Source organism: Anser anser (assembly GCF_964211835.1).
Source record: "Anser anser genome assembly, chromosome: 2".
Classification (NCBI taxonomy): Eukaryota; Metazoa; Chordata; class Aves; order Anseriformes; family Anatidae; genus Anser; species Anser anser.
This window is the reverse complement of record NC_139721.1, coordinates 17,128,353-17,143,389: the sequence shown is the minus strand read 5'-3', so window position 1 is coordinate 17,143,389 and position 15,037 is coordinate 17,128,353. Positions and strand designations below refer to the sequence as shown.

Here is a 15,037-nt window from a genome sequence, read left to right as displayed (position 1 = left end):
AAAGGCTTCCCCCGGCAATCAAATAGTTAAGTTTTTTTATGGCTCTGAGCTAATGTAGCTGAGATATAGTTGAGAGGTTTCATTCGATAATTTTGGAATGGTCCTCTAATTACTATACAAAACATAATCTGAATCTTCTTATTCTGAAGCTGTCATTTGATCCTGAAAGTAGAAGCTAATTTCAAGGAAATTGAGGGCAAAGTTAGATGCTGGGCATGAGAAATACTCTATTTAACAAAGCAAGATGATAGGCAATTACATAAGCTTGTGGAAGTATGTGATTATTTTCTGATGGAAAGAAGGCAATCTGCATGTATTTTAAGAAATGCTCATGCAACTGATACACATAAGTGAAAAAATTAAGTCAATATAGTTTTTAATATCTGGCGTAAACTAACTTGTAGCAATTATAATCAGCATACAAAATCAGAAATAGACTTTGCTTCAAAATTTTCTTCTAGTGGACAAGTACACCTTTACTGCAATACATTTGATTCAAAACGAAAATATTTTTATTTAAACTCTGTTCAACAGCACTCTTCAGTTTAAACAAATAAATGAAAGCTGAATGTAGGTATTTACAATACTGTAAACCAAGTTAAAAACTGAAGCAAAATTCAACCTAAACTCACTTCACACTGTCTAAAGTGTCTAGCATATATACCAGGTTAAGGCAGAAGAAGTCAACACTATAAAGTCTAATATTAAAATATATGTTCTAACTGGTAATAAATAAATAAATAAATAATCAGTAAGAAAAATAGGATGAACATGTACCAACAGAAGAGCTAAATTTAATTATTAAGAATAACTTTTGTGTTTTTTGCACACCATTAAAGTGTGCAAGCTTATAAATAAACCAGTATAGTATACTAAAATCATAAAAAACATACCTTTTAGGCATATAATTTTGCTACCTCTAGACACTAGTTATCTGTAGATCCAGGTTTGAATGTTGAAATTTAGCTTATATATTGCTAACTTCAAATGCACACATTAAATAAATACAAGGGAAAACTATGTTGCTTCTTACCCTAGGTGACCAGTTTGAATGGACATGTTAAACATTTTTAATTAATTACTTTGATTTTTTATTACATTTTATGAGCCCACTAATTCTGAAGATTATATCAATTTCATTCAGCTTTAGACTGAAACAATAAGAGTACTGATTTAGCATTTTGTATTTGATCCAATATTTAGCATTTATATGTGACAAGGAAAAGATTAACTACAGTAACTGATCACTCCTGATTTTTTGACTTGGGTCTTGCAATGAATATACAGTTAACTTCAGCAACGCATGCTGAGAGAATGCCTCAGGTTCAGCACATATGTCTCTGATTGTTTCATCTATTATTACAATATTTTAACATTTAAGCAGCGCCTGGAGGTTCCTGTTGGTTTCCACTCATTAAATGCTATGTGAGCACCTGCTCAGTAAGTGTTTTAATTTAAATTGGGGTGTTGAAAGCAATTCCTAGACACAACTGTACCTACATAAATGCATGGATTTTAAGAAATTATGAGCATTATTGAAGCTCTTTTTAAAATTCACAATTCAAAAGTACTTTGCATTTTTAAGAACTAGACTTAATCGTAGGAATGACTTTGACTTTTACATAGTTTTGTGCATAAAGCAGGGGAAAATAATTAGGGTTAGCTGACCCTTCCCATTTTTCATGACAATTTCTATACTATTGTAACACATTAAATGTCAGCTTAATAAAGATTGGTTTAAACTGTGATGTTAGTGGTTGTCAGGATTGTAAGCCTGTTTCAACCTTAACATTAAGGTAGTGCTGTTTCCCCAAAGTTTTGAGTAAAAGGCAGAAAATGAACAGACACACACACTCCTTAACAGCATAAAAACTATCTTTAGTATACACTGAATAAAAATGCTGCATTGAAAAACTGATAATATTTTGATTTTGCCAATCCAAATCCATGCTACGTTAATTTAGCATTTTTTTTTTTATTTCCCATGTAAGTTTTCATAACATTGTGTCCTAGAGAATATGAAATAATCTAATTTCTATTTTTTTAAATGTAGGCTCCCTCCAAAGAATAATCTGTGAAATTATTTTCACAAAATAGAGTAGTAACCCGTAATACTCATCAAATGTATTAAAACATTACTAATGATTTGTCATTAATATTTTACATATATTTACCATAACAGTGATAATATTGGGAGTAGCTTTAAAAGTTTGAAATATTTTAAATATTGCATCTTATGTAAAGAGAAAGTGGAGGGTAGTTAAAAAATCACCATTGAGCTGTTCTGGTAGAAGGAAAGAAAAGGGATAAAACACCTTGGCAAGTAGGTGGTGCTCCATCCATCTGAAGCCTTTCACCTAGTCGGCATGTCAGAATCTCATTACCAACCAATGTAAAGCCTGGTTGACACTGGTACCTTATTATGTCTCCTGTTTGATAAAAACAAAATAAACAAAGGCAAACAAAATACCATTAAACATCAATTAATTGGAACTTTTAGCTTTGAAAACATCATTAATGAAATTTCTTGCTCCCATGTTTAATGAGCTAAATGACCTCTGGCATAAACAACTTTGACTAATCTAAGAAGCACTGTGGTAAATGAATGTTGACTCCACTGAGGGTAGAGAGACATTGCAGAGGGATTGTGACAAATCAGAGAACCGGGCAATCACCAACCATATGAAATTTCACAAGAGCAAGTGCCACATTCTGCACCTGGGAAGGGACAACCCACCTGGGAACAGGGAATGAGAGGCTGTAGAGCAGCTCTGTGGAAAGGGATCTGAGGGTTCTGGCTGATTGTATGTTTAATATGAGTCAACAGTGTGCCCAGGCAGCCAAAAGGGCCAGATGTATCCTGGGGTGCATTAAGCATGGAATTGCTAGCTGGTCAAGGGAAATGGTTGTCCTGCTCTGCTCTGCGGTGGTGCAGCCTCACCTGAAGTACTGAGTGCAGTTTTGAGCACCACAATATAAACTATAAACTATCAGAGAGTGTCCAAAGGATTGCTACAAAGATGGTGAAGGGTCCAGAGGGATGTATGTATGTATGTATGAAGGGACCAGAGGATTGGCTGAAGTGACTTTGTTCAGTCTAGGGAAGAGGAGACTGAGGGGAGACCTCATTGCAGCATCATTGAGGGGGAACAGAGGGGGAGATACCGATTTCTTCTCTTTGGTGATGAGTGATAGGACCCAAGGGAATGGCAAGAAGCTGTGGCAGGGTGTTGCACACTAGATGTTAGGGAAAAGCTCTTCACTGGAAGGGTGGTTGGGCACTGAAACCCAGAGAAGTGGTCATGGCATTGAGTTCAAGAAGCATTTGGACAAGGATTTCAGACATATGGTCTGGTGTTTTGGGTGGTCCTGTGTGGAGCCATAAGTTGTATTTGATGATCCTGGTGGGTCCCTTCCAACTCAGCATATTCTACAGTTCTATGAACTATATGGATATATACAGAGGTATACTTATGCACACGTGACTAAAATGTTCTTAAATTTCAGTATAAGAAAATGTGTTATAGCAAACTTTATGAAAAATGCATTAAATTGTTTGGAAAGGTGTTACTGTGATACTCAGATGTGATCTCTGAAACATTGACAGGATTCAGGATGTATAGGGAAGAAGAATTACTTCTTAAACATTTTATTTTCAAATATAACATATTTGAGGCATGATTTGCATCCTGGCAAAAAAAAAGATCTGATCTGTGCAAGTAGTCTTTTTTTTTAAACTTTTTTTAATTATTATTTATTTATTTTCTCTCACGTTACCTATTTCGAATTCATCATCCTCAGTCAGAATTTCAGCATTTGGGATGTTTGTCGGAGGCTGGCAGACCCGAAGCTGGTAGGCTATAACAGAAATACAACACAGTTGACATTCCCAGACTTACACAGTTAACCTAGCCATTAAACATAACCAAGATAATACCCACATTAACAGGATAAAAATAAACATCTAGTCCTCTACCGTGAAACTTTCAACAGAATCAAAAGAAACATAATTTTCAGAATTAATGAAAAATTGGAAGTTGTATTCTTAATTTTATTAGCAAAACTCTCTTTATAAATAATCTAAGAAGCTAAGAAGTAGTTACAAATTTTCTCATGTGAATAAATGCATCTGAAAAACAGATTTTCTGTATTGTTCAATCATTTATTTATTTACTAAAGTCATCCTCAATACATTTCTACTGCTGAGCACTTCCTGTGCAAACTATCTGTAATGATGACAAGTTTTAGAATCCAAAATATTCTATCCAGACATAACTGATGTTCAGAAACATTCTGAATGTGGAATTTCACAGGAAATAAATACCTCTGGAGAAGAGACAAATTATCTCACCTGCAGATAGAGTCAGGGAATACTGATTTTGCTTTAAAATTTGTAATCTGAAGCCTCTCTTTAAATAATTTTCTGAGTTTTAACATGTATGCAACTGACAGGTAAAATAATTGGGTGAAACTAATTATTTAAATAATAATAATAATAATAATAAAAAAAAAAAAGCAACAACAACAACAAATAGAAAGAATATAAAGAAGCAATATAGTTTTTTTTTTTACAGAGGACCCAGGAGGACAGACTTGGATTTGGACATGGATGAAATGTCCAAACCTAACATTTCAATTGAATGTATTCAATTTGAATGCAAATGGTACAGAAATACAACCAAAGAAATCATGATGAAAGGTTTACACTGACAATGTAGTTTTCCATGTTTAAAGGTGAACAGTCAGGCTGGTCAATGACAGTATATTTTCCTGGTTTTCAGTGATATCACATTTTCAGATAACATTGTTTTATAGCATCTCTCACAGCCAGGAATCATCATCCATTTATGGCAGATTCATTTTCATTTATCCATATTTTTGTTACATCCTATTCTTGGATCCTTTAGTAATTGAATGGGTCAAACTTAGGTCAATCATACTTATTTATATTTTTCCCAGTTTAACCAAAAAATTTATATCTTTTGTTGCTACTGAGTCACCCATATTTGACATGCTTTTGTCCACTGTGAATCAGAAAGCTAACATCCTGCCTTGGGATAAACATACTCAAAAGAAAACACACCAAGCAAACACGGAACGGCTGTCATATTTCCATTCTTAAAAATCATAAATAAAAATCAGAAATCAGTAATTAAATTAGAAAAAAATAATTCAATAAACAACTCACATCATTTATCTTAAATGTTTCTCATTTAAGAATATCATTCATTTTAATCCCCAAATTATCTGTTTTAAATAAATCTGGTTCCACACACTACCTCAGTTTTATTGCAGTAAATTGTAAGGAGATGACATGAAGAAGCACAGACTCAAGGATACAGAGAAATTTATTTATCTTGACAACATCAATTCATAAAGTGTTTTAAACTTCTTCATGAATAATCCTTGTGCTGCTCAGTTTGCATATATATTACACATTAGCTCCCACTTTTGTGGAATGACAATTTGCATAATAACAAAGAGAAATAAGGAGATCAAATTCTTTAGAGACTTTATGATCAAGTATGAACATTTTTCCATGTGTTTGCTCATATATTGATGTATTCATATACAAGAATATATATAAATTCACATATTCATTAAGGTAAACTGTCAGTTTGCCCTCTACAAACTGCAAGATGCAATGTAAATACTCAGATTAGGAATCAAAATTGTGAACCATATTGCCCAGTCCTACTAAAGTAGGATATGCTCAATCTTCCGTAAGAAAAATCAACTGATGTTGTTGGTTTTTGTTTGTTAGTTTGTTTGTTTTCCTTGTGGGACATAGGCTTTTTGTTGTTGTTACTGTTGCTTGTTTGATTGGTTTGGTTTGTTTACATTAAATTTCCTCGAATTCACCTGGTTCTTTTTATCTGTATGCACCTTGGACTTGTATTATGTCAAAAAGAAAGTCCTCTAGACCCCAAATCTGTTCAAGATCCAGAAAACAGACTGTTGTCAGTCCGTGTTGCCTGGAATAGTAAATCCAACAGGGATTCACAATGCGCATAAAAGTACCCTTGTAATGACAGGACTGCAAGAGACACTTGGCTACAGAAGAAGTGAATGACTACAAAAATGTAATTCAGTGCATTAATACTTACAACTTTAGTCATACAGTCAGTTTTTAATTCAGTGACAGCTTAATGTTAAATACACAGTATAGTTCACTATCTTGATATCTCTATAACAAGAGTACTGCCATTAAAATACTTAAATATCTAAGAGAAATTGCAAGTTCCCCACAAACATTTAGATTGGGTGGTATTTTAGAAGCACTGTCAGCAGTGAGAAGATAAGCACCTCGAACTTGCAGGGTCTTGATTCTGTCTTCTTTGTTTATGTCTCCTCATAATGTATTCTGTTTTTTCTTGACTATTACTATACTTAATATATTGGTTGAGAAAATGCTCTATTTTCATTATTCATATTAGTCTTTCACATATTTGAATTACCCTAATGGTCACTCACATTAATAATAGTTACTCTTCTTAGAAAAATAATTCTATTAATGCTGTAATCAGTACAGACAGTAAAAAGTACAGTTTGTCACGCTTACCATGATAACTAAGTACAAAGAAGCCACTGGTAGTAAAGTCACTGTGAAACTTGATCAGAACCTGATTGGAAGTGCTGTAGACTGATTCTAATGCAGTATTGCCACTAAATTGTCCAATTTGAGGAGAAGTTTGGTCTGGTCCATCCCTAAGAAAAACAGATAAAATAAAACTTGTTTACCTAAATAATTTAGTTTCTCCACAATTAAATACAAAGTAGTAATAGAAACATTAAATCAAAAGTAGTACTAAAGACTAGAATTGTACAGAGGACAGAATTGTAATGCGAGGGCATTACATTTTAGTATTAGCTTCCTTCCAGATAATAACTGATGAACATTAAATAATACAAGTTTACATTTTGTAATTGTTATATTGATAATACAATATTAACTGAAAACAATTTCAAAAGAAAATTATGAATATATTTCTGTTTTGAAAATTTTGCAGTGATACTTTTGTCCAAATTCTTGTACATTGCCCCTTTCCCTTCCCCTTGTAGTTTCTCAGGGAAATAATATGATTTGGAGAAGTATTTGAATTGTGAATAAATCGTATTTTTTTCCACTGGAAACACTGCTATAAAAATTTCTGATCAGTTTTGTAAACAAATAATATCACAGAAGTGGCATAACCTATTTGATTATATATCCATTATGTATTGAATACTGCTTATACAAGCATATAAATCATATATAAGTAACAGCATGCGTGATATATACACATATAGCATAATACATGCTTTAATTTCAGAACATAATCCTAAAATTTATGTTAATTGAAATAGGATAGAAAATGTCTAAAAAAAAGCATCAAAGAACATATAATGAAATAAAACAGGTTTTAACTTTGTCATAGGATACACACAATTACATTTATTGTTAGAACTAAGCTTATAACACAGATGGGAATATAACTGAAAACACATGAAATCATTTGGGAGAAAGGAAGAGCCAAATGGAAGGAGTACTGGAAATGGATAGTAGTGTTCTGATTTGTGTGGATGAAGTAGAGAAAGGATGTCTGTATGCATATAAAGATATAACTAAATTCAGGAAAGATTCTGAAGGTCAGCCTAAGTTTGATACACAAAACAAGTGGGGAAGAGTAAAACAGGATTCAAAATTATCTGTCAGGATGATAGTCTGGGTACACAATTCAAATGAAGTTTTGGTTAAGCAAAAGGCAAAGCAATCAAATAACTGGGATACAGGACAAGACAGTTTGCAGTATGCAAGGTGAAAGATAACTAGATCCTATAGAAATCATCACAACAATGTACAGAGAACTATTTAGGAAAATGGGAATGAAATCCTGATTTATATAGGAATTTATATGAAGCCAAATTAATATTTCTGTTCAACAGAAACAAAACTAATAATGAATATTCCAAATTTCTTCTCACTGTTTTGCGCTACTTAGACTACAAGACTACTCTCTCCACCTGCAGATTCAATAATCTGTGAATTACTATTTTAGGCAAGCTTCCAAAGTCTTAACTATTGTTGAAACATCTAAGGTGCTCCTGGTAACAGTTCCATGATTACTACAGGAGATGTTCCTCTTGGTTACAGCCTCCTGCCTTTACTTTGCAACTAAGAACAATGGCGGCTTCGATATCTGAAAAGATTCATGATAGACATGGATTCAGGTATATAAAGAATGCAATTTATTTACAGCTATAGTTAGCTCAACTTTTTGTCACAGCCAAATACGAATAAAGTCTCGACTTTTATGTACTCTTAAATAGTTTGAAAGAAGCCAACTTGGAAGACATGAAGACAGTGTTGCTGTAGTTTCTTGTATTGGCATTAAAACATCATAATACACATGGCTGCAACTGCTTATTATCACTTTTTCCTTAATTATGACTTCTTGAGATGGCATACTTCTGTTAACTTTGCTTGATCAATAAACTGATGAGAACTACTATTATTGTTACGCTATTATCTTTTGTATTCTTAATATCAAGGGCTATGCAACTTTATGTTGCACTGTTATCTAGAGAAAATGATACACTGGAAAACATGGATAAGTGCAAATCACTCATTTTCAGTAGACAGAACACCAGTGTCAAGAGAGAAATCACAAATATACGCACTTTAATTCATACTTTGTTGCACAGTGTTATATGAAGATTAAATAAAGAAAAATAATAATAATAATAAAGTGTTTTCTTACCAGACAGTTATGAAATCATATATTGGCTCTGTTTGGAGAACTGTGAAATTGATGTAGATTCCATTCCCAGGTGGCACTCTTACAAGCCAAAAGCAGTCTTGAAAATTTGGATACTCATCAGGGTATCCTGGAGAGTATATGGTGCCATTCATTGCAGTTATATTTCCTCCACAGAGAGCTATAGAAAGGGTATTTGTTTCAAAAACATTAGACACTTTTTGTATTCTTCTTAGATCACGTGAAATTCATACCTTTAAACTCATTTGGTACACTGTAACTAGATTATCTAAAACACCACTGTTTTACCTATAGCAAATAGATTTTACTGAGCTCCTTGCTCCTTACTTTTCACATTGTTAGTCAAATCAGAAAGAAAAATATAAGTAATTCCAAAATTATAAATATTGTCTGATCTGAAAACAAAGTAATATTTAGACATTGGGTTAAACCATTCCCCACACAAGTGAAAGCAATGAACAACATTGTTCCAGCTTTGTGTAAATGCTAATTACAAATTAGCAGGAAAACACATGAATTATTTTCTTTATTGTCACAAGAAGGTAGCCAAATACAATTATCAGATGAAAGAAGAGATATGCTAAGTTGACTGAGAATGTGTGGAAAAAACATAGAGGGGAATTTGAAAATGAAAATTTTGTGTGCCACAGTATGAAAAACAATTTTACACCTCCTAAGATAAATTTTGATGGACAAAATAAATCCTTTCTGAAATTCTTACTGAAGTGTCACTTACTAATTTTAGACATCACACAGTATAAGACTGACCATACAGTTTTCGGACTTTCCTAACTATGCATTTCAGGAACACTCTTAGTCCTAACTATATGATTTTCTCCAAAGAGATTTCAGATACATGTTGAATGTGACACCATCCAAGTAACAGATGAGATAATATGTTATAGAAACCTAGTTCTGGAAAACTGAGCAAAGCCTAAACCTGTGTAATTTGCTTTAATTTACATACATCCCTCCCCATCCTAAAAAGGCATGGAATGGCAACCCAGATTCCCTAAAATATGCTTAAGAACCTCTAACCAAAGAACAGGTGTTTGGAAATGAAGATTTGCCTCTGGTGGTTCCAGAGCGGTAGCCAGTGAAGCTCCACCATACCACTCTCTCACTCCCCCTCTTCAGAATATGGAGAAAATAAAATGAATAAAAGCCCATGGCTTGAGGTAAGGACAGAGAGATTACACACCAATTACCATCGTGGGAAAAACAGACAGCCTAGGGGAGATTGATGTAATTTCTTGCCTACTGATAACAGACTACAGCAGTGAGAACTAAAAGTCAACCCCCCCCCCCCCCCCCCCCCCAAGCTACCTCCTCTCCCCAGGCAACACAGGGAAATGGGGAATGGGAGTTGCAGTCAGTCCATAACACTTAAATTCTGCCATTCCTCCACCCTCACTCTCTTCATCTGCACCTTCCTCCTTCCTGAATATACCCACCATGGGTTTCTGACAAACTGCAGCTCTTCAAGAACTGCTCCCACTTGGGTCTGTACCACGGGGTTCACCTGTCTGGAGCAAACTGCTCCAACATGGGTAACCCACAGGTGGCAGCTCCCCCCAGACCACCTGCTCCTGCGGGGGCTCCTCTCCACGGGCTGCAGCTCCGGCCCGGGGCCTGCTCCTGCGGGGGCTCTCCAGGGGCCGCAGCCTCCTCCAGGCCACATCCACCTGCTCCACCGGGGGCTCCTCCACGGGCTGCAGCGTGGAGATCTGCTCCGTGTGGGACCCATGGGCTGCAGGGGGACAGCCTGCTCCACCAGGGGCCTCTCCACAGGCCGCAGGGGAACTTCTGCTGTGTGCCTGGAGCACCTCTTGTCCTCCTGCTGCACTGACGGTGGTGTCTGCAGGGGTGTTTCTCTCTACATTTTCTCAACCATCTCTCTCAACTGCTGTTGCACAGAGGTGCAACCAGCATCGCTCATTGTCTCAGCTTTGGCCAGTGGCAGGTTCCTTTTTGAGGTGGCTGAAACTGGCTCTTATCTAACATAGGGCAGCTTCTGGATCTTCTGGGCACACCTGTTTGTGTTTAGGTGAAGCATGAGTTATGTCTTACATATATCCACTTTGATGCTATACTGTAAGGTAAGGAGACTTTTGGAGTTACGCCTCAGCTATTCAGAGTTAACAGCTGGTATACTTAATCTTATTTGGCATTTAGCTTCAAAGTCTCAAGGTTTTTTGAGCAGTGCAGATCAAATTGATTTTGCGGCTGGGTCTTAGCGGAGTGAAGACATGGACTGATGACTGTCAGCAACAAGATTTCTTGGAAGAGGAGAGGGAAGAGATTCCAAAAGGTTGAAAGAGAGAGACATGTTATGAAGGGTCAAAGGGGGTTAGCTGGTGCTGAGCGCAGGCTTCAAGAATTTGGCTGGAACAAGGATGCAAAATGAAGAGAACAAAACTGTTCAAACAGGAAGCATGTTTAGTGACAGTTGATTCAGATGGTCTGCTTCAATAAGTCTGAGGTGTTATACATTATACACTTAACCTGTGCAGCCTTACAATAAATATACTAATGCAAACACAAATTTAAAACAAACTGGTCATCTGTGCTATCTGTCATATACAAAAAAGCCCACATTTATATGCTTTTGGACAGAAGAACTTTACCTCAAATCAAAACAACTAGAAGATACCTAATTACATTTTTCCTTCACTAATTAAAAAATAAATAAAATAAAATAAAATAAAATAAAATAAAATAATAAAAAGCATAGTATATAAAACTATCAAAAACTTTACTAAAAATACTGCAGTAAATACTTGCACAAAAAAAAAAAATCACATGTAACTTTAGAAATTTCTCTAGGCGATACAAAGGTTGGCAATCTGTAACTATGCAGCACACATTAGAACCCCATTATCAATTGGGTTGATCTTTTGTCTACATCTTCTTGTCACATTAATATGCCACATTAATGTGTCATATCACATTAAACAGAAACAGAGAACTTGCAGCCATCGCCCAGAAAGTAGATCAGAGGTGTCACAGAACAGCAATACGCTTTGGGTTATCTTAGAATTGGTGGTTCTGATAAGGTAGTTCAAAGAAACAGAGTCACTCAATTCAGTAAGTAATTTGTCTTGATTCCGACACACAGAAAATACAGCCAGAACTAACTAAAAGGGAAAAACTAAGCTGTTTAGCAATTAAGACATAAACCATTACTATTCCCTGAGGATCCATAAAATAAAGGTTGAAACTCATTTGCGATGAATTAACTTCTTACCCTTTCAAAAGACAGGCTGTGTAGGTGTCATCTCTTTCTATATGATAAGGTTTCTCTCTCTGAATTCAGTATGAGATAGATCTTAATTTAGCTACTGTATCTCCCAGAAATGCCTATGGCTCACTGAATCCAGAAGGATTTTTGAGTAATGAAGCCTAAATTTAAATGCTTAAATTTAGGTTGATTATTTAGAATACAATGTAGAAATGCAGAAAATAATTATTTTTATTATTATTACTATTATTTTTCAGGCATTCCTTTTCAACATGCTCAATACTGAACATCTGATTCTTCATGCTGAGTTTTTCCATTTAATACAGAGGGAAGTTAGGCCTTTAATCTGAGTAGCCCTCCTGAAACTGTGAGGAATCATAAAATCATAGAATCACTAAGATTGGAAGAGACTTTCAAATTCATCTGGTCCAACCATCACCCTACTACCAAGGTCACCCACTAAACCATGTCTCTAAGTACCACATCCAACATTTCCTTGAACACCCCCAGGGATGGTGACTCCACCACCTCCCTGGACAACCTGTTCCAATGCCTGACTACTCTTTCTGAGAAGAAATGTCTCCTAATTTCCAACCTAAACCTCCCCTGGCACAACTTGAGGCCACTCCCTTTAGTCCTATCACTAGTTACCTGCGAGAAGACGCTGTCCCTCAGCTCCCCATAACTTCCTTTCAGGTAGTTGTAGAGAGCAAAAAGGTCTCCCCTGAGCCTCCTCTTCTCCAGACTAAACAACTCCAGTTCCCTCAGCCACTCCTCACAGGACTTGTGTTCCAGGCCCTTCACCAGCTTTGTAGCCCTTCTCTGGACACATTCCAGGGCCTCAATGTCTTTCTCGTAGTGAGGGGCCCAAAACTGAACACAGTACTCAAGGTGCAGCCTCACCAGAGCCGAGTATGTAGGAACAATCACCTCCCTGGGGTCCTGCTGGCTACACCATTCCTGATACATTGGCCTTGGCCACATGGGCACATAGGCGGCTCATGTTTAGGCAAGCATCAATCAGCATTCCCAGGTCCTTTTCCTCTGCACAGCTTGCAAGCTACTCTGCCCCAAGCTGGTATTGTTGCATGGGGTTGTTGTGGCCAAAGCGCACAACCCGGCACATAGCCATGTTGAACCCATTGGCCCATCAACCCATACTGTCCAGGTCCCACTGCAGGGCCTTAGGTATAGGCTCCTTCCACCATAGCCAGGAATTAAATACACCTCTAGAAAATCTCTACAATATATACACTCATTCTATCTCCTTAAAATTTCAGCTATGTGCAAGTAACAGTTCTTTGAACCTGCTTACCTATTGCGAAGATATCAACGCAAAAAGAAAATATAAGAAGTTAAAAAGTGTAATACAAAAAAAAACCCACAACTACAACAAAAAACCACCATTCACAATAAATATATATAGAAAGGACTTCAAAAAGCACTGACTGGAAGAAAACTGCACTTCTGCACTTCATAACTTCTTTGACATTTCTATCCAACTTACAAGACAGAATATAAGTAGCCAAAGTTGGGAAATTCAATTTGTAACTTCATTTTCACTTGATTTGGTGCAGAGCTTTTACATCAGCTAATTAAAAAAGAAGCACAGGTCTCCACATTCATGACCTACAGCCTAACTAGCTGAAAATAAACTTATTTTATCAGATATTTTTTCAGAGATTTCATGCTTTCATAAAACATTTCACCTCTTCAACATTAGTAATAATAATAATAATAATAATAATAATAATAATAATAAAATCACATAGTGAATTGAATAATTCAACTGTAAAGACTACAATATAAAAATACAGGTCTTTAAAAGCTGAAACAATTTCAGTTATCAGTCCTTAGGAGGAGTTACAAATAATGAAAGTTTCTTAGCCTATTCAAGTCATACCTTCACATCTGGGGAGAGGGTGATTCCAGTTACGGCTAACACCGTGAAGACAAGTCAGAGCAGAATTTCCAATTAATGTGTAACCAGGAAAACACTCAAATGAAATAGTTTGTCCCACAGTAAAATCTGTCCCAATAACAAAACCGTTCCGGAATGGTCGAGGGTCAGGACAGCTTTGCAGTTGATATGCTGAAATAAATAAAAAATAATGTGGGAAAAGCAAATGAAATATTAATTGTGCTCACTTTAGACTTTCAATAAATAAATAAAAAAAAAAAAGCTTAAAAGCTTTTCACTAGAATAAAATTAAAAAATCATGGACATCCAATATATCGTAAATTCCATCAGAGTGACAATTAAAATCATTGGTTTTAAACCAACAGAAGCATAGTGAAACATTCCCACAGCAATTCTGGAAATAAGCATAAAATTTTATTTAAAATTCCCGACCTCAGATGGAAAACATACTCATACAACAAAAGTTTAAATGATCTTCTGTTCTTTAAACATTGAGAATATAAACAACAACAAAAACCAGCAACCTACTGTACAGGTTTTTTGGAATGGAGCTCCTGTGAAGGCAAAAATGAGACCAGCCACATTACCTTTTGATTTTACTAAGTACAGGAGTAATGCACTAGAAAAGAAGAGTAGGAAAAAAAAATAGACTTTGTGTCTTCACCACTTAGGTCTCCAAACACATAGGCCACTGACAAAAAAAAATGCTTTCAAAATGTTCCTTTAAGTACACCATATTCAAAATGGATCTAATTTGCTGAAAATGAAAATTAAGAAGGTGGCAGAAGAATCTTTAAACTAGAAGTATGGGAAAAACTAACAGGTATAGAAGACGGATGTGATGCTGCAGTGGGTTTACGTGGCAAGGTTTTGGTAGCGGGGAGCTGCCGGGGTGACTTCTGTGAGAAGAATCCAGAAGGTGCCCCATGTTATATAAGGGCCAGTTTCAGCTGGCTCCAAAAGGGACCTACTGCTGCCCAGAGCCAAGCTAATAAGTGACGTTGCTTGTGCCTCTGGAAGAACAGATTTAAGAAAAGCAAAAAAAGCACAAGTGATGCACAGCAACTGCTGGCAGAGTGAGGATTGAGAAACAGCCTTGTAGACACCAAGGTCAGT

At 35.9% G+C, this 15,037-nt stretch overlaps 1 protein-coding gene across 5 annotated transcripts in view; it reads right to left on the bottom strand.

The window, feature by feature from the left end:
• Positions 1 to 15,037, bottom strand: part of CSMD3 (CUB and Sushi multiple domains 3) — a 1,012,063-nt gene that overhangs the window by 90,395 nt on the left and 906,631 nt on the right. For all 5 annotated transcript variants that reach the window (XM_083827432.1, XM_083827428.1, XM_083827429.1 and 2 more), the window contains 5 exons: positions 13,904 to 14,092; positions 8,742 to 8,919; positions 6,563 to 6,708; positions 3,778 to 3,858; positions 2,316 to 2,429 (listed from right to left, as the gene is read on the bottom strand). In XM_083827432.1, the coding sequence (XP_083683558.1) occupies positions 2,316 to 2,429; positions 3,778 to 3,858; positions 6,563 to 6,708; positions 8,742 to 8,919; positions 13,904 to 14,092 (708 nt within the window). The remainder of the gene's footprint in view (positions 1 to 2,315; positions 2,430 to 3,777; positions 3,859 to 6,562; positions 6,709 to 8,741; positions 8,920 to 13,903; positions 14,093 to 15,037) is intronic.